The 23,742-nt window shown below is 43.1% G+C and overlaps 1 protein-coding gene across 1 annotated transcript in view; it reads right to left on the minus strand.

Moving 5' to 3' along the window:
* Nucleotides 1-23,742, minus strand: part of TRABD2B (TraB domain containing 2B) — a 292,368-nt gene that overhangs the window by 121,570 nt on the left and 147,056 nt on the right. Inside the window, 1 exon segment of the mRNA XM_086617690.1 lies at nucleotides 10,483-10,629. Coding sequence (XP_086473816.1) covers nucleotides 10,483-10,629 — 147 coding nt within the window.

Below are 23,742 nucleotides of genomic sequence, written 5' to 3' on the forward strand. Positions count from 1 at the left end.
AATGGTTTATTAGAAGCACACCTTGACACCAAACTCAGATACGGACTCAGACTGACTTGAAGTCACAGAAAGCTTAAACGTATCCCCAGTCTGTGCTCATCCAGTTGCGGTCCCATCCCTTTGCAGAAAGTGGAGCAGTTCCCCAGGGACAACTCCCGCTGCAGCCGGAGGCTTGCAAGTTTTGAGTACACATCAAAAAATCAGTGGCAGTTCTCCCACCTGCCCTCGCCCACCAGCCACGCTGCCCACAGCCGTCCCCTCACCACAGAGCCCTTCGGAGAGCCCTGCTGGGGTTTAGATCAACTCAGCATTTCCGTGGCAGGAATGGATTTTCCATCACATCCCTTGGCTTAGTCTGTAGCATCTCAAACCTCCAAAAGCAGGGAATGGCTCTGAAAAACTGCAAGGCAAAGGGACAGCCAGCTCTCCATCAGTGGAAAGCATGGTCTTGTGAACCAGAGGCTTACGGACCCTCAACTATTTTCTGGCTTCGATTCACTGCAACTGGGATGTGTTGCTGCAGTTTCCAGCATTTCTTAGGCACCTCTAATCCTGTCTGAGCTAAAGGCTGTGCTGCACTGATAAGGCCCCCATTCCTGTCCCATGGCAGAGTGTTCTGTTCCAGGGCATCAGCTGAGGTTGAGGTGTCTCAAACCTCCATGCCAGCGAGCCCAAATGCTCTTTTCCAACACATTGTTTCCTCCGTGTGCTGCCTCAGAGGAACGAGGCACCAGGCCAGCGGCCCCGGCAGCCTGCCTGTATCCTTTTCCTTGGAAATAGCAATGAAGAGGAGGAGAAGAGTCTCCTCTCACAAACCCAATGCTGTAGGGCATCAGAAACCCACAGAAAATATCTGGATGAGGCTGAAGGGGCAAAAAAAAAAAAGCAAAAATGCTTTTTTGCTTGAAGAGAAGTGAGAGAAGAAGGAAAGTCTGAGACCACCAGGAAAACCAGTGTAAGGGCAAGCACATTTCTTGGGTCCAGCTCCGGGGAAAGCCACTTCTGGCTGTGAGCTCATCCCTGTCCACCCACATCCCTGCTCAGGGTCCATATACATTGCAGATACATCGCAGTTCATGGCAGCAAGCTTTCCGTAACTGGCCCACCCGATTTAAAGCTAGCCTGGCTACCTCTCAGCATGGCGTGGCAACTTGAGCATGAAAACAGAGGTCTTTAAGTTCCAAATTGGCTAGCTCAGGCCTACGAGCCACTGGAGCATCTAAATTTGTAAACAGAGGAAAATTACAAATAGGGGAAAACGTGGAGGGGGAAAGCAGGCTGAAAGCTAGTGAAGTCTCTAGGGATAGCACATGATACTTCTAAAAAACAACTCTGCAGGTGGCACAAAAGCTGCAGGAGTCATTGCTGGCCTGAGTGTAAACTTGCCCACAGGCAAGGTGAGCTGCAGCCCCCGAAGTGCCGGGACACCCGTGTCTCGCAGCTTCAGCCCCCGCCGCACCTGCGCAGAGACCCTTCCTGGGAGCCCCGACCCATCCTGTGATTGCTGCTCTCACAGGTGGCAACCAGCCAAACAACAGTCGTGTGCCCTGCCTGGCTTCACCTTCTCCTCCCATATATTTGGGTTGAAGGAAAGTATGTTTAAAAAAAAAAAATAAAGAGGGTGGAAAAAAAAAGCAGAAAGGCCACGGGGACGGGCTGCGCATCTCTCAAACAGCTTGAGGTGGGGCTGGGTGATACTTTTATCTCTTAAAAAAAAGACACTCAACAAATCCCTGAGAAGTCATGACCTCCGTGTACGTCTTCTATTTGTTTTTCCACACCAGTTAAATAGTTGCTTTCCAGGCGCTTAGGCAAAAAAAGAAAGTACAAGCAACACCAACCCCTCCCCCAGGGCCCCCCTCCCCACCCCAAGCCTGTCCCCGCTCCCCCTGGTAGCGATGCCAAAATATGCAGCCGGCCTCTCTATCTGAATGAATGTTTTGATTAAAGAAGTCTTAAAAAAATACAGTCAGAACAATGATCCCGGCCCCCTTTCCGCAAGCTTCACCCAACTATGCGGTGTATATTTAGGAGCAGATTACAGGACCTGTTCATTAAGTGAGTAGGGATGACAAGCCTGCAGTGTATGCAAATGAAGGTTTGGGTTTCAGTGGGGAGGGTAAATCTTAACTACCTAATGATACTCCCGCCCCATGTAAAATCCCTTTAACATCGGGACCTTTTTGAGTCCAGCTTTCATGAGCTTGCAAACATATGGAAAAGTTCAAGTTTTTCTATTACCCTTCCAAATTCTTTGTTTCCTTTGACAAAGAATATTTTTTCTTCTGTTCTGACACTAAAACCATCACCTATTATATTGCCATGACACCCAAGTAAAGATACTGATCAAAGGGCAAAGCAGGGCAATAAAGCGGAAAAAATGGGAACAGAAGGTTTGGTTTCGGGGGTTGGTTTATTAAAGCATTGCAATTCTTTTTCCAAAAGTATTTTTCATTTTGTCTTCTGTTACACAGTGGGAGAACAGCTGGTCAGTAGCGAGTACAAACTCAGGTTTGGTTGTTCAGGGGTCTTCAGTGAGTTTCTTCCCATCCCTGTTCAGTAAGATGTTAGGGAAAACCTGAATGTTTTTGTGAGGTTTGCAATATGATTTTAAGCCAAGGCAAGTGTAATCCAAAAGATATGGTTTGCAAAATATCACGCAAGTTAGTAAGGTGCAAAAAGCTGGTTAATAACACAACAGCAGCTGGGCTGGACATAAGACCTCTGGAACTGACCCCACAAGGCTGTATGGAGATGGCCCTGCCCTCCTGTTCAGTCCTAACAAAACTCCAGGCTACTCCAAATCCAACCAGCCTAAGCTTTCTAGCCATGCTGGCATCTAGAAGAAATTGGATGATGACTTTTGAACTAATTTTAATTTTTTTTTTAAGGTGGTATTGTTTGAGAGATCTAGTATAGGATGTAAAGATGCAGAACATCTCGAAGAAAGCATTTTGAAATGGAACAAGGTCCAGTCAGGAATAAAATAAGGAATAATTCAGATGAAGTCGGTGAAGTAGAGACAAATCAAGTTATCCTTGAAACTGATTTCTCTATGTCTCAGCTGGTGGTGCTGTATAAGCCTTGACTTTTTGTTTATCAGCAATCGCCTCTCCCAGAGGAGAGAAGATCCAGTTGTGAAGTCACCATCAGAGAGCACAACTGGTTTACACCAGAGAGCCTGATCTATGGAGTTTGCTATTCGGTAACGTGCAATAATAATGACAGACCAAGAAATGTTGTGTCAAGGAGCACCCAAGAACACGGTATTTTTGGATAATGTCTGATGCTAATCCTGCCAAGTCAGCAAAGACAACCAAATTGCACCCTCACCCTCCTTTTTCCCCTCCTTGTCATAATGAGGTGACAAATACATCTTCTGGATAAAACACAAAGGAAGAAAAAGCATTTTGTACGTTCAACCCACAAGATATTGTTTAAAACACTAAAAAGTCTTTCTCATCTCTCTTGAACAAGTCTTTCCAAGAAACACTTCATAAACCAGCTCTTTAAAAAGAAGGGATAGTAAATGCTTTACAGCAAACATACAGCAATGCACAGAAAGCAACATGCTACTACCTTGAACTCCAAATGTTTTTACCAATCACTCTTTCATACTCTTTTATAGTATATTCCCTTACTAATAAATACAGGTAGTCAACAATCCTTAAATGTTTTTAATGTAAATCAGCCCTTTTCTGTAGGTGAATATGTTCCTTCTCTAATAACGCAGCAGTCTTTGAAAGAAAAATCTTTGCCTTTAAATGTCTTGTTCCAATTTTTCTCTTTCTCTCTCTCTCCCATTGCTTTCTCCAGGGAAACTGGAAAGAGGAAGGAAGGAACTTCCAAGGTAAGACAACTCTAGATGCCAACATGTAATGAAAATTTTCAAGCAAGAATCTGTTTTCAAAATCTGTAGCATGAAAATTATATGGGCATGTTCCAGATTATTAATAAAAAAATAATCTCTGCAGTGTTTTCCCCAGCACTGCCATCAACAAGTAGACTTAACTCGCACAATCTGGATCTGTAACCAATTTTCTGAAACACATAAGCCAAAATATAATATCGCTCCAATCTGGAATCTTGTTCTGACATAATATGAAAATTAGACTCCGAAAATTTTGGCTGCACTTCTGTTTTTTTACTTCCAAATGCTCACAATATACCAAGACACAAAGCCGTAATTCAGGTGCGAGTGGGAAGAAAGTGCGATCCCACCACAGCAGATCAGGAGCTCTTCTGAACTACCGGAAGGCAACATCTCCCCAGCCGCATCCTGCGCTACAGCCCAAAGAAGAGAAGGTGAGAGACACCCTCTGCTTGCTACTGGGGCACCAGCAGCTCTGAGCACACGTGTCGCCCAACACCCGGGCAGCATCGGGACTGCCACCAACGTCATTTGAACAAACACTCCTGGAAGCGTTACTGACCCTTCGCCCAGACCCAGAATGAGAAACTCGTGGGAGCGGCTCCCTTGGCGCCCGGGCCAACCTTGCACTTGCTTTGCTGGAAAGCCTATAATCATTTTCCCTGGAAGAACGAGAGGCTGTGCCAGTTCGCCTGCAGTTTGTTACAGCTGAAAATGATAAGGTGCTTCCAAAGCGTTGCATTACAATAGCTGTGCCTTCAGTTTATGGATTTATCTTCCTTTGCCCTAGATAAAACTCCATTCCTTGGACAAATTAGGTCTGCTTGTCATTCAACACTCTACCTAATGGTCACAGCTGTGTGTTTCTGCAGTTATTGAAGCTGGACCCTTCCACAGATACTTTTCATTGATATGAGAAGTGAGCCAGAAATCCAGTTGCATTTTATCCAGAATGAGAATGGTGCAAGTTAATGATGTAATTAGAATTATCAGGACCCTTAAATCTTCAAGGACAGGTTTAAATGCAGGATGATAACATTTTTAAAGGGGCACATAACACAACCTGGCAATTTATAAACAGCAAGTGCACTGTGAACTGATGCACCAAAGCTTTTTGTCTTTAGTTTAGGGAGGCTGACTACTGACATGGTGTTAAGCATATGTATCTCTAATATCTTGTTATCAGGACCATCACATGGTTTTCAGATGGCAAACACTCTGTTTCAGCATGCATCCATGGGATTTTGAAGCTGCAGAGGCGACTCAAGATATGGGTAACATCATTCTACTAAGTAATACAAAAAGCTCAGTTGTTTCTGATGGACACAACCTGAAGGAGGAGGCACAGCAAGCTCTGAGCATCTGAAAGGAATTGAGACATGTCTGCAGGCTGTGGTGACTGCCAAGCAACTTCACTGCGTAGCTTGCTTTTCTGTGCAGGATGAAGTAAAGAGCTCACCTCTCCTGGAAGCAAGAAGATCATTATACTCAGGTGAGCATAAAGCCCATAAACTGGGTTACTCACTGGCCTAACCCGATTTCTTCATTTTGATATCCAATGATGTCTGGACCCCCTGGGACTCATACAAATCCCGCTGAAGGCAAGGAAAGATTCTCCATTGTTTCAATGGGCTTTCAATTCAGTCTAACACACAAATTATAAACGCTTTCTAGATTAAAGATGCTTTATAAGTGGCCAGTACGACTCTTGAATTGTAGCGTTAACTCTAAACAGGACAGGCGAATAACAAGTATGCAACCAGTAGGACCTGGCATGAAGAAAACTGTCTATAAAGTAAGTCATGTAGCCACATGCCTCTGATATGCCAGAGAGCAAGGAGAGTGGAGAAAGCATCTTTTCCTGGACAGGAGCCCCTCCTCAAGTTATGAGAATGGCTGAGGACAGAAGAAGAAGAGAAATAATAGCTGGAGACCACAGATGTAGTTTTTGGAAAGGGCTGAAGGAAGAAAACGTCAGCCTCAGCTTTTCAATTTCCCTCTTCATAAAGTGTACATAGGAATACAAGGAAACACAGAACTGGCTAATTCCATGCTGGAAAACACAAATCTGCTTTACAGAATTGTCCTTAAAAGACTGTAGAGCTCAAAATGAACCACAGGAAGTAACCGATGCAAGATATCCCTGAACCCAAAACTCTAAACATAAACAGAAACATTTATGTTTAAAGACAGACCTTTCCATCAGATTTAGGGTACAAAATACAAGATAAATTGTTCTGCATCCTACTTTTTCTTCACCAAGGCTTCAGGTCATTAGGCATTCTTAGCTGTCTCAGGTAAGAAAAAGTATCGTCTGGAGGTAGATAATTTTCTAATTTTGCACTAACAGATCTTTTACATTTTAACACATCTGGACGTACTGACCTCAATTCCCTTGTGAGAGTGTCAGACAGAATACAGAAGTTCAAGCTACTGATCTAATCTGATGTCTCTTTGCTTGTAGGGAACTTTTTTCAAATGTGGAGAAAGAAACTGACTTCTTTGAGGGGGAAAAAATCTGAAGAAAGAGCAGAAAATATGCCTATCCTATCTCTAACTTGGGATACTTTCTTTTCAGTATCATTTTGACTCTTTGCCCAGAAACTCCAACGTAAGCCTCTTGATTGCAGTAGTCACAAGAGAATCAAGTGTTTGCAGAAAGCTGTAGAAGCAGGAGAGATGTTTCCTGCTCTACTTTTGAGTTACAGTCTAACTGAATAAACTCAGACCCTTAAAGTTTTATTAAGTTTAAATAAGGACTTATACGTTTGGAAAAACGGTGCTTGGAAACAAAATTTAAGAAAGGGAGAGAGAGAAAGGAAGGAGGAATGTAATATAACCACAGGAAAGCAGAGGTGTTTCCTCCTTTCACTGTTCTTAATTAAAAAAAAAAAAAAAAACCACCCTGAAACTGAGAAGGATTTGTTTAGTCTTCCACTGTCATCAGTGCTGATGGCTCTGGGACAGGAAAACAGCAGGGATTTGGGGCCTGCGCACACCCCTCCATTTCAAGCACCTCACCCTGGCTAAGCTGGGCTTCCCAACCCCAAGACAGGCAGCATCTCCCTGGGGTGGTCCTTTCCCTGTCCCCGTCTCCAGGCGCCAAAGGAGCTGTCCTCTGACCTGGTGCCCAAGGTCCTGCTTCAGTCTAGGGAATAACTTCCCCTGTGCTTTTCCTCCTAGCACTGTCCCTTCTGTGCACTCAGTCTCAGAAGGACTCTGCCTTCTCCTCCCAAACGCTGCAGGAGTCAACAAGACTGGTGCTGAGAAACAACATTTCCCAAACTCCTTTGGGGAGGCTGAAGATGCTCAAGAAGTTGCATCCATAACACCTCAATTCAACAGTATTAGTATTAGTATTTCCATTTCTGGTCCTTCTTTCCAATTCAGGATGAATTTTGCTCTAAAGGCATCTCAGCATCTTATAGATGGCTACTGAAGATGCTTAATCTCCCAAGATTCATACTGGAGGAATTTAGGAAGTTACTGCACCTAGATATTCCCCACCATGGTCCCTGCAGCAATGTTAGACTTTCTCACCTAATTCCCAGTTCATTACAGTGACCTAAACCAATGGGTCTGAACTGAGGCAACTGGTGGACAGGTTCACCTTTATCCTGCAGCTCCCGTTAACCTTCAAGGGTCAAACAGGCACTAGCAAACTTAAAAACAGACCCCAAATGAATCCTCAAAGAGTGAGAGTCACAGACTTCTGCAGGTCTCCACAGTCCTGCTGAATTCCTGGATCCACTGTTCACACAAGTGTTGCCTTACAACTCCATTCCTGATCTTTTGTTTTTTTCTATGTGACATTTCAAAGTTGCGTTAATGGTACCAGCTGCAAGGACTTACCAGACCTCTGAAGTGCTGGGCCCCAAGTTTGATATCAGGGAAGAATCGGCACAACTGCTAAAAACACTGTGATGCTCGTCTCCTGAGATTGGCACGGGTACCTGCCCCAGAGTTTAAGGGATGATACATCTTACTTGGGATATTTACAGTTTTTCTGCTCTTGTAGGTCTATCGTTTGTTGTCACCTGACGAGGTCTACAACAGACTCCCAGCACATGCTAAATCTCTGTGCTTACATTTAATGTCTGAAAAGAAAGGTCCCATGGAGGATGCTTCATGTGTAATATGTAAGCCACGCTAACCTAAATTGGTGACCAAATGGCAAAGACTGTCTATGGCAGGGACATAATCTTGCGAAACGCACATAGAATAAACTTTGGAATTATCACAAATGGTAAAAGTTGACCTGAATAAGGAGTTTATTTTAGGTTTTAATTTTCTATTTTGTTCTGCTTGCAATTAAAAATAAATGGTATAAAGCTGGTTTATAAAAATACCACCAAACAAAAAACCTCTTTACCCAAATTAAAAACAACAACCCTTGAGAGGAAAACACTCCACAACATTTAGAGTTCTGCAGGGACTAGTATATATAGAGGGATTTTAATTTTCCATGGCCTGTAAGTGTTATAATCTCTATCAACTGCGTGCACTCTGGGACTATGACTGATACCAGTGCTTGGACTCTGATTGGTTGTTGGCTTCTTTCTTCTTTCTTTAACACTGCTTTTAAACTCACATTTGATCCAAGAATTTGCAGGGATAAAGAAGTTTTTATAGCATTCTGTTCCTCTCAAGTCTAAACCACAGGTCTGTTGTAGGATAAATCACAGATGTCCGTGAGTCAATGCAACCAGTGTGAATGGCCACAACTCATCTCAGGGACAAAGGCTTTATTGCTGGAGAAATTACAATGACAGAGACTAAAAGATGACACAGGACATTCAGATGCCAGGACCACCTTCATAAATTTCCTACTAGTAGTCCTTTCTTTGCATCCATGGCAAATATAGCACCACACCTTGCAAGAGTTGTTTCTCCAAAATCATTACGTGTTTATCTCGTGTGTTGTGCCTGCACATTACAGGAATAGTTACAACCACTAACTTCTCCAGGATCCTCTAAAGTCATGAGCTCTCTACCTTCTCCAACTCACACACCTCATTTTTAGAGATGCATTCCTACCTGAGTTGCTTTCTGCCTTTACTTTTCAGTGCAAGGCTGTCCAGAAAGAACAGCCCTGGCAGCTTTGGTACTACACAGACTTCTGTTTTAGGACTGTCACGTTAACCACTCTGTTATGTCCTGCTTAGTCACGCTAAAACAATGCTTCACTCTCTGCGACTGGATTAACTGGGACAGCAAAGGGATTTTATCCCACTCATTACCATCAACCACTCTATTATTTGAAAACAATAGCCAGATAGGGAAGAAGAGGAGATATGAGCATTTGTCCAAAATTCAAGGACCTTCAGTCATCCAAGCTGCTGTCTTGCTGCTCCCGTTGAGGGACAGGTTAGTTCTGTGACAGGTGACACCGCCAGATCCTGCTGGGTGTCTTTTACATTTCTACCTGGAACTTCTCAGAGGGGCATACAAGACCTCTGGGAAAACACTCATGTCATGGAGTGTAGCTGGGAGGCTTTGCTACCTTACAGAGAGGTTTGGGCCACCCTCACTTTCCGAGCTGTTCTTCTGAGAAACAAGCGACCCACAGAGCCTTGGACAACTCAAGATAGTGACAGCAAGACAAGATGTCTCAGAGACCTCTGCCTCAATCAACAAACTGGGCTTACCCTGCCTCAGTTCTCTCTTGAGGTCACGTAGTTATAGTTGATTTGCATTTGCTATTGGTAAACCACTATAACGATTTAATAGACTTCCACTGGCAATACACATGCAATACCACCGCTGCCAAAGTTTATACAGGTCCCCTCCAAGTAAGTCACTGCACCTGAGACAGGAACCTGGGAACACTTATCAAAAAAAGGAGAGGTAGATGACAACCAATGACCAAGTTTCCATAGAATTAACAGGAAAGGAGAAAGAGGAACCTAGGTATTAAATGAGAATCTCAGAGTTTGCCATGAACTATCAAACTGGTCTGGAAAGCAGATTTCTGCTTCATTAAGAGTTTTTAATAGCACTGGATAACTAAGATAAACAGAGACTGAAGGGCTGCTTGAGACACATACAAAATTATTGAGTTATGACATGTTTGAGAAGTTATTTATTTTATAGAGTATTTACATAAGGTTCACTTCCTCTTCATATATAAGCTCAAATATTACAAAGATTTTTTTTTTTTCCCCTTAATGAGGGGACTACATTCAGCAGCCCTGCAAACATCCATAATTAACTTTTTTTCAGGCACATTCCTAGGAAAGCTTTCCAGGCAGTCCCTTTCCCAGAGCCCAAGCAATACCAAGGAAACCTTGCTCTCTCACTTGGCAAATGAGGCATGTGTGGAAAGAAAACACAGGGCATCAAAAGAAACAGGGGAAAGAGGAGACGGAGTATAAAAAGATGATCCTGAGGCTGGAGTTTTACTTATCACTGTGCTATAGGCACCTGATAGGCTTTATGCCAGGCTCTTAATCTCTCTGTAGCTCAATTCAGCTCATTTTTAATGAGTATAGATCATTATATCTAACGTATGAATTTTAAATCAGGTTTACTTGCTGGCTCTGTAAGGGACATTACTATTAAAGCAGCTGGTTTTTCTCAATTAGCTCGCCTATCCACACGCTTTTGCTTACCTGAGAAGTGTCATGGTTGAATATGACAGCATTCAGGTCTCCACAGTTATAATGCTTGATGAGATCTTCAGTGGTATACGGGGCCTGCAAACTACCTGCTCGGAGGCTTTCGTGTTGGAGCAGAGTTTGGTTTAGAGCAAACAGCACCTGTAGAAATGCAGACAGGAAAAACAAGGAGGAATTAAAGACTTTAGGAATGAAAGCAGCAAAGCCTGAAAGGCCAAACGTTGAAAAACTTTCTTGCACCTGAGGTTTATTTACCTATCCTGGCCCACAGTAACATGGGCTGATCTTTAGGCATCCCCAGCTGGAAAGGCAGTCAGACACAAGGTCCCCTACCAGCAGAAGTCCTTATTATAAAGCCCTTGATATTGCGCATAAAGTGTAACTTCACAACAGATATATATTGCTGAGGTCGCGGTCTGAGAACTTTTAGGCTATCTGTGCTGACCACTGGGCTACATGAGGCACGTTGGAATGAAAAAGCCCCCAAATTAGGAAACTTCTATTGCCTCTGACTGTTTTCTGTCAGTTTAAATCCAAATCCTAAACTTAGTTGGAAGGTTTTTGATAAAAATCAAAATCTCGTGAACTTCTGAAGTCACAGTTGTTGCAATGGGCTTTCTACATGTTTCTAGTAGCAGAAACTTTAGGAAATTCATTACTAGTCTCCCCCCTCTAGTCTTTCCCCCTTCACCCACCCTTTTGCAAAGTGAACAGAGATAATGAGTTGTAACACTCATTAAATAATGAGTTGTAACTTGATAATAACACTGGCCCAGCAGACTATTTGAGTGCCTCCATCCCAAACCTGAAAATACCAAGAAAGTAGAATCACTCCTTACTATGTAAATTTAGGTAACAACAACAAAAAAAAGTCTTTAAAGATGATATTTTTTATCTTGCGTTACAAAAAAGGCTACTAAATTTCATATGAATTACTACAAATCTTTTTATATTTGTGATAGACTGTGACAGTAATTTATACCAGGTACTGAACCACCAAGTCTGGGTTTTTCATGTTCAGCTTTCCAAGAACCTTCCAAATAAACTTGATAAAAAGTAGACGAATAAATCAGAAGAATAGCAGTTAAGACAGTCTGTCACAAATTATATAAATAAGCAAATACACTTTTCCTAAAATAAAGCGATATGTAGTGACTGCAAATTCAGAGTTCTGAAAAACTGTATTGATGTGTCATTTTTCATAAAAAGACTCCTGCATCCCTCAGCTTCACGTTTCACCACATTTTCAGCTTCTCTCATTTATAACATCCCAAGGAATAACCATCATCTTAAAATCTGGGTAAAGTAACCCATGCTGAGCTCCAGCTGGCTCAGCTGGGCTGCTGTCCGTGACACATATTTTTTACCTACCTTCTTAACTTTAAGCAACTGAACCCACTTTAAGGAGTGAACCCCAGAGGAATTTAAAATTAACAATGTACATATGTATTTGCAGGATGGAAGCTCTTACTGGTTTAAAACTATGATTCCTATTGGAGTTTACTTGAAGGAAAGGAAACAGTCAATTGGATTTACTCCTGCAAAACCTCAGGTATATAACAAATATGATCTGAGATTTTTTTTTAGGAAAAAAAAAATATTAATCATAATAATTAAGAACAAGTATCTCCAGGGAATTAACAGCATCTTATAACACAGCTGTTACATGCTAACTAACATACACAAATTGGTTGAGGAAAAGCAAATGTTATTCTTTAACTTACTTTCAAAAACCATAAAGATAGTCTTTCAACTGAACCTGTTATACCTCGATTCGGCCAGCGGTTCCCCATTAAGATTCAAGCCTAAAAGATTTCCTCGCCTAGATCTAAGGGTCTCCTTAGGCTTTTCTACAAAGACATCAATCTTTCCCAGGACCACAGCCTGAAGTTAAGCATCTTCCTAACTTAGTTCTTCTCTAATTTAAAAAACCTGCAAAAAACACAGTTTGAAAAATTTCTAACCTTTGAAAGGATCTGAGCTTTTTCTTTTTCCCCTAAGGGCTACAGCTCGAAGAGGAAATGGTTCATCCCAGGATTTCCTGAGGATTCGAAACATTTTGACTAATAAAAATAAAAGCTTAGAAAAACGTTGACAGGAAAACTGAGAGCCGAGGTTTTCCCAAAATGCTTTTAGTAAAATCCTTCTCATTTTTGATTTTTTAAACAATGGATGTTGCTGGATTTTTAGATACAAAAATATGTATACACACATGCACACACATATACAAACCACCAACAAAGCCTGAGGATAAGACAGTGTGTTTTACGATAAAATATTAAGGAGGCGATAAACAAATCCTTACTTTACTTCCAATGCCTTTTTTTTTCTTGTTTGGTTTTTTTTGGGGGTGGTTTTTTTTGGTTATTCTGGCTTCCTGGGGAAACCAGTCCTGTGCATTAATGCTCTGGGTCTGTCTGTTTGTCTCCTCCTAATAAATTTGTAACCTCTTAGCTGATTTCAGTCACATTTGCAGAGGATTAGAAGTCTTAAAGAAAATTGCCTACATGCTCCTTGAAAATAAGCACCGGGCTGCAGAAAAGCCCACACTGCAAATTCTCTTCTTAGAAGACACTAAAGACTCCACATGAGACAGAATGAGTTATTTGGAGTTTATGACAGTAGATGGACGCCCAGGCACTGGACCCCAGATTTCATTAGTGCCAGGACGTTCATGTCCCTGCTCTTTGCCCCTGAGCAGGTTTGGGACCTAGAGGTGATGTTGGCCACCAGCTGAACTCCAGCACGCTGCTACCGCTGTGAGGGAGCTCATCGCTGGCATCAAACTACTGCCCAAGGAGCAATTCAAGAGGTTTTATTCTAGGCAGGAAGTTAAAATTAGAAACTCAAACACTTGAATATGCTAAAGGAAAACTGTAACCACTTAAACAGATTTCTAGAGAAGTCTTGCTTAATCAAGCCATAACCACCATGGTTTTTGGTTGGGTGGCTCAAAACAAACTTAAAGAGACGTGGGGTCTTGTTGCAGCCGCCTGCTCGTTGGCTGGATTTGTAGACCATTTCCTTCAGAGTCAAGTTAAAGCCATCTTAAAACCTGAATTTATTTTTCCTTACTGCTCGGATAATGCCACAAAAACAATGCTGTTTTCTTCCCTTCTCTCTATCTTAGTACCAGTGACCTCATGACCTCCAGCCTAAACCCCTATCTGAGTTAAATCTCCCAGAGGTGCCTGAGATTACTGAACTACTGATGACTTCAAAATAAACACACTTAGAGCGACTGCCTATACACAGTCCCACCTAATAAATATAGCAGACAGTATTTGTTCTGGGAAGTGATGGGAAGTTATGACTTTGGCTCTGGGAAAGTGCATTTATATTCAAGCAATTTATGGTCCTGATGTCGGCACGCTTCGAAAGCCATTTTTGCATGGCTGCCTCTGGTCCCCGTTTGCAACCAACTAACCATGGACAATAGAAAGGGGTACTCACCCTGCCAGGAGGAAGCCTTTTTATCCAAGTGGTCTCATTCTCCTATGCAAAGCAGCAACCCAACACACAGATTTTATTTGGGTGCTTAGAGACATCAGCTCAACCCTTACAGCACACACACGGGTCCTGTTTTACCACTTAAGAGAGTGAGTACCATCAATCCCACACAGCACCAGGAACCACCAGGCCAGACATTTTAGCAGTTCTTTTGCAGAGACTATGGCCACTTCAAGGATAAGGAGGCTGGACCAGCCATTTCTTCTGTGGGAAGGTCAGAAGGGATGCAGTAGAGCAGAGTCAGGGGAGAGCTCTTGCATCACTGGTGACTTCAGTTCAGGGATCCCCAGCAGGGTGGGGGTCTGTGGGAACTCCAAGTTTCATTTCTTGGTGGACAAGACTGGGACATTTCTTATGCTTCTTATGTTCTTGTCAACTGTTCTCACCATCACCCAACAGTATCTGTGCTGCTGCCTTGCTTTAACCTTTGTTCTTTTGCCTCTGTGATCTTGGGCACTTCAGTTGCAACCAAACCTGCAGAGATCAGCCTTTGCCACTCGTGCACGAGCTCACTCCAGGCCTCAATGAGGGACCAAACAAGCCCAATGAAGATCACAGCTAACAGCTTTATTGATTACCTTGACATTCAAACAGTATTTCCCCCTCCCACACCTCTGGATTACACAGCCAGGAGGAGACATACACGAATGGAAGGCATGGGTTACAAAAGCCTACCTCACATATAAATCAACTTGAATGTTTAAGGCATTTAACATTCAACTTCAAAAAGATGAAATGTTAGAAAACCCCCGAACTCCTCACATAAAGTGAGCAGACAAAACTCTATTGGGTCTCAAGGTTTCAAAGGAGGCTGGCATTGCATAAAAGCGTTGGTATCAGCAGTTGTGCAAGTTGCCTTGGGACAGTTTGAACTTCATTTTGCAAGCCCATGGGAGATGCTGGAGGTTTAATTTTATGTGAGAATTTAATGAGATTTGGCTTTTGAGCAAGTAAACCAAATCCACAGAAACAGATCCAAAAAAGCATTGCCATTTTTCAAATAGGGAGGGGAAGTGAATAGGTGTGTTCCTGGACTGGGCTTAGGAACACTTCAGCTTTTCCACCAGAAATCGTGTTCTTCATTGTATTCAGTTTTGGGAGCAAAGTTAGATGAAAATCCCACTTGTTCCAAGGTACTCTCACTAACATTCACATATCGTGTTTTATTGTGCCACAAGTCTGCAACTGCAGACTGGATGTTTGAAGGCTCCTGAAGGCCAGCAAGATGTTAGTGCTGTATGCGATAGCTAAAGAGGAGAAATCATGGCCTTTGTACAGCAGAGATTTCTCCTTATCCATCTTATGTGCATTTGTCCCTAGCTGAAGAGAATAAAAAAAGCCCAGAGAACAAAAACCAAGCTCACCCTCATCAAATACAGCATCATGCTTGGTTTATGTCAGCTGCTTGTAAGGTCTTTTGGTCATAATGTCCTGAATGGCATGAAAGAAGAAATAAGATGCTTACTTTTCTAAAAGATGCTGTTCAGAACATAGATTCTTTGCCATGATCATCACTGAGCATCAGAGTTAGCTGTATCCTTTCAGCTCTACGTTTTTAATGTTTGCATAGGTGAGTTGACTTTGGTTGATTATCCTGAATGCTCATGTGCTTTGTCAGAAATCAATTTCTGACAGACTCTGACAGCAGCTCGACTCTGTGCCTATTACCTTGTCTAGGAGGCAATACTATAGATTTCTAAACAAGTAGAAAGGCTGCCAGGTTCACCTCTTCAATTTGTCTGACTATGATCCCATATGGTGCCACAATGGAAGAACAGTGTCGAGGGGGCATCTATGAGGCCATCATAAAATAAGACAAGGAAACCTTACTACCAGACAAAATCCTTGAGCAGTCTCAAACCTTCTTATGGAATATATTGCTAATAAAATAGACAACAAATTCAGGAATTACAATAGAAGAAACAAACTTTGTGTTAAGCTGAAGACAAATGGACCTGTATTCTTCTGGTGTGTTTGCTATATAGGAGACTTGAGAATGAAAGGCAACCCTGAGGAAACTCTCAGGCCAAGCTTTGGTGCTCAGACAAACCTCACTCTTATGTGATGGGGCAGAAATGACTTTCCAGTCCTAAACTTACCAAGGCTGAACTACAAACATTGCATTCACAGGACTCCAGTAGCTGGAGTTACAGGATGACCCCTGCACGCAACCATGATTAATAACAATACCACAAAAACAAGTACTTAAATTTCAGACTATGACGTCAGCTCTTGAGCAGGCAACTATTGTTTTCCTTTGCTCTCTCTTTTGGACACATTCCACTGCAATGCAAATACTAAATAAGCATTACTGGAAGTGTGTGAGTGACTACATCCTGTCAGTGCCCAAATAGCCATTCTGGAAAAGAAATGCCCACTCTCCTGCTTGGTTCACACCAAGCTGCAACATAATACAGTTCTTCAGGGGTTCTTCTTTTATTGCTCTTCTCTGTGCTCAAATAGAAAATCAAATATACAGTTTTAGGTCAAAACAGTGGCTTGGGGAAAAACAAACAAACAAATAAACAAAAACCCAAAAAGAAAATAAAAGAAAGAAAACCCCAAGTCCCTGATTTTCCAGATTAATGAAAAGCAATAAAAGTGTTTGCCCAAATCTGTTCAGTTCCATTGGCTTCCAGAAGACGGGTTTCCCCTTTCCTTGAATCTCTTGCGCTGTTGCTAGGAATTAGTGAGCTGTGAAACTCACCTAATGAGGTCAGCATCAGGAAATAGCTCTGAAAAAACAGGTCCCAGGGGATCTACTAAAGGACTCCCCCAGTGTCCAGACGAAATCCTGGATGCATCGGCACATTGTACAGCCGGGGCTGTGGGAGGAACGCGCCCGACTTTGTTGTTGTTGTTCCTATAAAGGGACAGCTAAGGAAAGTGAAACTATTAACTCATCCACTGGAATTTCTGCTCACAAAACCGTGCCCCCTGTTAAAGCTCCTCATAAAAGCCTTTCGGCTAGTTGGTTCCATATGTTCCCCAAACCCGCAGTTATTGCTTCTGAAAGGCAGGAGTAGTTAACAGTCTGCGGCTTGGCACTGACCAGGGAGACCTAAGGACCTCGGTTTTTCCCCCTCCCTTTCAAACTGCCAATTAACTAGTTTAATAAAACAGTTTGAATCTGACCGAGGTGCTTGGAGAAACCCTAACCACCACCTATCCTACCGGCTCAGCCACGACGGTGACATGCGGGCAGGGCAGTCGCGCTACTAATGTCCAGCCCCGAGGCTAAGATTGGTTTTCTTGATGCCGAGAAAGCTGCGGGGAGATTACGGCTCCAACCTTCAGCCCTGTATACCCAAAGCTCCTACTGAAGTTGACCTCCAACAACTTGACTGCAGCTCCCTGATTTTTCTCTTTATGCAAAGTTCCCATGATGAGCTCGAATGTACAAAAGCCAAATTTACTTTTTTTTTTTTTTGGTATTTTCTCTGTGTTTTGATCGAATCAAGGCATTCGAAAAAAACAGAAACAATTTCTAGACAGAAAACACAGCACAGTGCATGAGACGTCCATTCCCTCAGCCCCAAGACCCTCAAGCCAGAGAAGGACTCTCCTGGTTGACGGCAGCTCTCAACGCGTTCCGTGGGCTGACCCTACTGTACTGTTGCTTCTGCACCCAGTTCCTGGCCTCAGCAGGGCTGGGGCAGGCACGTGGTTAACTCAGAGCCTGGAGAACAATTGTTCAGGGTTTTGGTGGGTTACCTGATACAACAGGTGAGCTAGCTATAGGTTGTGCTCTTACATACAAGTCTTCCCTTGCGCAAGGTCATTAAGACCACAAAGATCCTGGAGTTAATGTCTGTCTTGACAGCACCTCGGAAACATTGTATCATTCCCAATACAAATACTATAAATACCACACCCATCTTAAATAGGTCAAAACACCCCAAACCAAGTTTTTATACACCTAAACAGAAATCAGAAGCAGCTGCACCTCAGGTACTATTAAAATAAGGACAAGATTTGAAACCCTTTCTTCTAAATGTAGTGAAGCGTGTTACTTTCTAAAGGTCCAGACTCATTTAGAAAAAAGGGAAGAGGGGAAAAGAACTTTGATATGGAATATCCATCCTTTCCCCTTTTGTGAACCATCACACTGTGGTGGAAGGATGTTTCAGTTTCAGTACCCTCACCGCATCATTGGCATGGTCTCTTTTGCCAATGACTCAGCTTGATGTCCAACCAGTAACGGTGTAAGCAAGCAGTAACTGTAGGATAACTCTCTGCTTTGGTCCATGCCCAAATTCAAGCTTAGGCACATAAATTAAGAAATAATGGGAGGAAGGATTTGCAACTTAATCAAAACTGAAAGACTGGAAGGGATGGAATTAACTCTGTTAAATTTGCAGCCTAAACATATGGCTTTTGTGGATTTTGCATATGGGATTTACTCACATCCGGTACTCTTGCATAGGTCCAGTTTCTCAGTTGTAATGAGTTCAATAGATTAATTTTGATGACTAAACCTACATAAAAGGCTAAATACTTCCACCAAAAGAGTTACACTCTGAGCAGTCTGATTCTGCAACTGTTTTTCTAGTTCAAGCGCAACAAGTTCCAGCAACCAACACCTTGCCCAGCAGTGATGGCTTGCAGGTCCAAGTGCAGTTGGACTTCTGGACTGCAGTCTCAGATCTTGTCAACAAAAAGGTAAACAGACAGTAAAATCAATTCATACCTCTGGTATGAGAAAGCACTCTTGAAGGGAGACAATTATTATTTTTCTTTCTTGCTTATAGCTGAACCAAGAGTGGTTCAGAAGAACATGCCTCTTCCCTGGAACTCACCTCAGCTATTCAGTTATGTGACTTAGAGGTCTGTTTACCTGCTAGACAACAAAACACTGCATATGAAATGCCTATCAGTAAGGTAAAATTCCATATTAGTTTTTAATCAAGTCAGACATAATGGTGTAAATTATTTCCTTCTGTTTCTTTCTTTACACCCTTCATGTCAATCTGTGGCAGAGGAATAACAGTTCTTCCAGGGCTGAGTAGTGGGCAACTGGGTTTGATTTTAAACAGCCTCATAAAAGATATTGGAAAGACCATTACGGCGACAAAGGGTTGGAATGCTCAATTGATGCAAACAGACCCAACTCCACAAAGAGAAAGGAGACGGACTGTGCGATACCGGATGACGACTGTCTAAAGTAGCACCTCCAGGCCACCTAAAACCCATAGGCACAGAGGAAGGCAGAGACGTTTCTCTCCCAGACGAAGCAGGCAGTGGTCCAGCAGGACAAACAGGACATGGCCCTGCTGCCTATTTGGTGATGACCTGGGCTTGGCTGCAAGCCTGGAACTTGCATGCCCTGTGGTCCCCACTCCATTCCTTCCTGTGCCACCACTCCAGCAAGCCTGACTTGGCGTCTAGCTCCACTCAGTTATTCCTGTTCTGTGGGTATCTCAACACTAACTAGCCATTAGCAAACCCCTATATTCAGAAACCCAATCGCTGCCTCAACGTCAGAGAAATTCCCACATGTAACACGAGTTTTGTGCGCACCAGAAATTTGTGAGAAGGTTTGGGGAGAAGAGCAGTGCTCCAGGAGAGGTGCTACAGGGGCTAGAACACGCTGCTCCAAAGGTGTCATTGAAACAAGAGCAGTCATTCCAGATAAGTCCAACACCCCCCAAAAGTGTCCGGTAACAGATACTTTGGGAAAGAATGTAAGAAACGAGGTGAGCAGAGGGTGAGCTTTTCTCAGAGAACACTTCCCATCTTTTGGAAATCTGCCAGCTGAGGAGCTCGGGGTTGAAAATACCTCTTCTCCTATTGCTCCTTCCCACCCACCTCCTTGCTCCCTATGTCTTTACTTCAAAATTATCGCCGTGCTTGGTCACACCACTCTATTTAAGAGTAGCCAGCTGCCTGATCTACGCACAGAGGAGGTCATAGCTTGCTACTTCGCTCAGCAATTGCATTCCCCAAATTGATGCCTGGCAGGACACCCGAAGCGCAGTGCCCACAATCGCTTTCCTCCACCTTAAATGGGCACATTGTCCCTGTTTTCGGGATCATCACCTTCAAAGGGGGCACGTGAAATCCTTCCCAAGAACTTGAAACCATGTTTGTGCTCTTGACTCGCAAGTAGAATTGTTACCGGGCCCATCTGGGGTTTCGATTTTACTTTTTTGTCTCCACCGTAACAAGAGGAATGTGGGAACATGCCCCGAGCGGATCAACCAGGCGTCCCCGGTGACGAGTGAGCTGCAATGAAAGAGGCACCCTCACGGAAAAAAGCAAAGCTCTGGAGGGTTTGGGGAACTCCTGGTTTTAGGCACCCAGCCTGAGATTTTTTTTAAAAAGCCTGGTTTCATGACATGCTAAGCATCCACCCATTGAAAATGGCAACCTGTCCTGGGTGTATTTAATTTGGGGTTTTATTCATATTACTGCTTAATTTTGAACTGTTTCTTTTTTAATTACCAGCTGAAGCTACATAGTAAAATGGACTAGCCCCACAGGCATGTTTTTCTTTCTATTATATTACAGTGAGGCAGCAGATTAACTCCTTCAGCCATCCCAGCTTAACACCTCGCCATGCCAGCACAGCCCCTTTCCAGACTGCGGCTCCCGTAGCAAGAATGGCTGAAGGGGACATAAAGATATATATATGTCCTGAATGTCCTACCCCCAGTCCTGGCTATCAGCACAAACAGGTGCCAATTGCCACATACATCAGGATGTCGGAGTGTAAAGCAGGAAGGGAAGCACTTTCCAGGGAGCCAGATGAAGCTACAACCTCTGGCCAAGGACAAACAATTTGGGGCAATACTGTCTCAGTTTTCTAGTCTCCACGTGACTGCAACCAAGTTGGCAGCTGTAGAAAAGGGAATGTTTCCTAAGCCTGAAGGTGACTGCATCCTTGTGAGGTCAGCAAGGAAAGGGGAGAAAGCAAAAAAAAAAAAAAAAGTCTGCTTTGGACCAGAAGAAGAAAAGGAAACCTTCAAGGGGAGGCAGGGAGCTGAAATAATCAGGGACAAGTGCTTGTTTTGGTGCATTTTTTTTTTTTTTTAGCTTAGCCTTATCCCAGATTTGAATTAATTTTAATATGCCAAAGGTTCTTACCTTTGGGGGAACTGGTGAACAAGCACAGGGTACCCCATGTCTTTTAATAAACACACAGAGGATTTGATCGGCAGCCTGCTCACTTCAGGTCTTCCTTGCTTAGAAGAAAACCCATGTCATTAATCACAACAGCTGATGGGATCCCACCTGTGCCAGCTGTTATCAGGTACAGCGATCCCCAGGTGCCCTCACCTGGGCAAGCTCTCTTTCCCGCTAGAAATTCACAGGTACATCCTTGGGAACAGGTTCAGGGTTGCAATGCTGACCTTGCAAAGTAGGTAATTTGGGGAGCACTGGCAGCAGCTCCAGCCCTCCATGCTTTGATCCAGCAGCTCCAGGTAAGGCAGCCTGCATCAGGGGTGGGCAGCACGCTGCCCATCACACCAGCAGCTGGAGAAAAAGGCTCATTTCCTTAAAACTATCAGAAGAAAGATACCAGAGCAAATGGCATGATTTTTGTGACTAAAGGTGTTGCATTGGTCCAAGTATCTCTAGGGCCAGAAGGAAGGGTTCACCCCAATCTTCCTGCTGATGACAGGAGGGTTTTTGGGTGCAGAAGCAGTGCCCAAGTGGACAGCTCATGCCCTAGGTCACCTCCTCCTCCAGCAAAAAGCCAGCACAAAGGGAATCTGTCTGGAAAACAATTAGGCGGTGACATTACAGCCCTGGGTAACAACAGATGGCCAGAAAAATCCTGCAGACAACCACCTGGAGGTGTATTTTATCAAACCCTGGGAAAAGGCACCAAAAGTGATTAATCATAATTCACTGGGAAGACAAGGAGGTGCTTTGCAGGAGGGTATGGCTGGAGCTCCACCACCGTGCTCCTCAAAGGCAGCCTGCTGCCGAAAAATGGGCCCTTTAAATGCTCTCACCGATCCGTACGCTGCGGCTGATACACAGAGCTGCAACGCTCGCTGCAAGCAACCGCTGATCTCATCCCCAGGTCTTCTGTCCAAAGGGACAGACAGGAAAAACTACAGACACAGCCAGGAGTTTAACAAGAAATAAACGCAGCAGCTCCTGCTTCAGCTGCCTTTCCGAGGGAGATGCAGCAAAGGGCAAATGAAGAGGCAGAGACGCACAAGACAAAAAAAAAAAGTCACTTTAGAGCTTGGCGCACTTGGGCAAGACTGCCCAGGGGGAGAGGAGGCGGCATCAGATCCATACACCACTGTCCCTACGGCCCAGGGAGTGCCATATACACCCTGTATCATGTTACTGCCCTGTTGCAGTTTACAGGATTTTTGCCTGGAAGGAGTAAATTACATAAAAATTATTCAATATTCAGTTAACCAGGGAAAGAAGGTGACCTTTCCATCAAATCACAGCAGCTCAAATTTCTAATATCATCTACTTGTAGCCAAGCACTTGCCTTCAAACTAAGCAGAGGCCAAGAATAATTACTTACAATTCACCGAGTTATTTACATCAATTATTCAGCAAATAAATTCAGCTAACAAATAGCTGCAAGGAAACTGCAGTCTATTCACAGTCAAGTTGCCAAGATAGATGAAGTTTATAAAATTAATTACTTGTAACAAACTACTGTTAGCTTTCAAGGTTAGAATGATAAATTCAGATGCTTTATTTTCTACTATATATTAGGCTCCCTCAGTGTAATTCTGCTGTTTATGAATTATAGGAGTGTATCTTTCAAGAGATGGCTATTACTGCTATATTTTTGTTATCATTGGGACTGAAAGATCAGATCACTTGAAACTTTTTCAAGCCTAGGCTAAGCAGTCTCCACTCCAGTCAGAGAACACTTATGAAACCAGCTACCAGGGATGATATGCTGCTAAGGAATCAAGAATTTCTTGTAGATTTATGCTCTTCTGATTAGAGCCAAGAATCATTTGTTTCTGTAAAACATTTACATAAATTGACAAATTCTGAAAGAAAATGTTACTTAATTCAAGTAACATTTGGGTTTTCTTTGTTTGTTTAACTAGGAGGAAAGGACCTAGAAGAACATTCTTTGCAGAGCTCCAAATATTCCTGAAGGTAGGCTATTTCCCCATATAAATTAAAAAAAAAAAAAAAAAGAGAATCAGTGTTGTTTTCAGGCACCATTCTGGTTCACACACAAAACCAGCAGAGAACATACCCAAAGAAGATAAAAGCCTCAGGTTCATCTTCTGCCCCTTTAGCCACACCTTCCCACTCCTCAGATGCACTCTCAGAAGAGGAAATGCATTTCCCAAAGCAGAGTCAAAAAAAAAAATCCTTCTCCCCTCCCCTCTATTTTCCTTACCTGATGAATACTGATGCTCTGTAAATACACCCACACATAAGCAGACACACTCTACCATCCCCTAAAACACTCTGTAAACATTCAGCAGGTTCACTCTGTAAACCTCTACAGCTGTGCATCACCAGGAAGATTCCAAGAAATCCTATGGTCATTGCTGATACTGGACACGGGGACACAGTTCAGACAAGCCTGGCAGACCCCAAGCTAATCTCTTTGCTGTTGCATCAGTATAACACAGATGAATAGCAGCCTTTGCACTATCATGACTGTGGTGCTAGAGCTCAGAGGCTTCAGATCACTATTCTACCTTGGGATAGGGAAGATATCCAACAAGGAATCCCAAAGCAGTGGTGTGGGTACTGAGCAGAGCACAGAGGATCACTTCCAGCTTTGATTTAGCT

This window comes from Tauraco erythrolophus, chromosome 10 (assembly GCF_009769465.1).
Source record: "Tauraco erythrolophus isolate bTauEry1 chromosome 10, bTauEry1.pri, whole genome shotgun sequence".
Taxonomy (NCBI): domain Eukaryota; kingdom Metazoa; phylum Chordata; class Aves; order Musophagiformes; family Musophagidae; genus Tauraco; species Tauraco erythrolophus.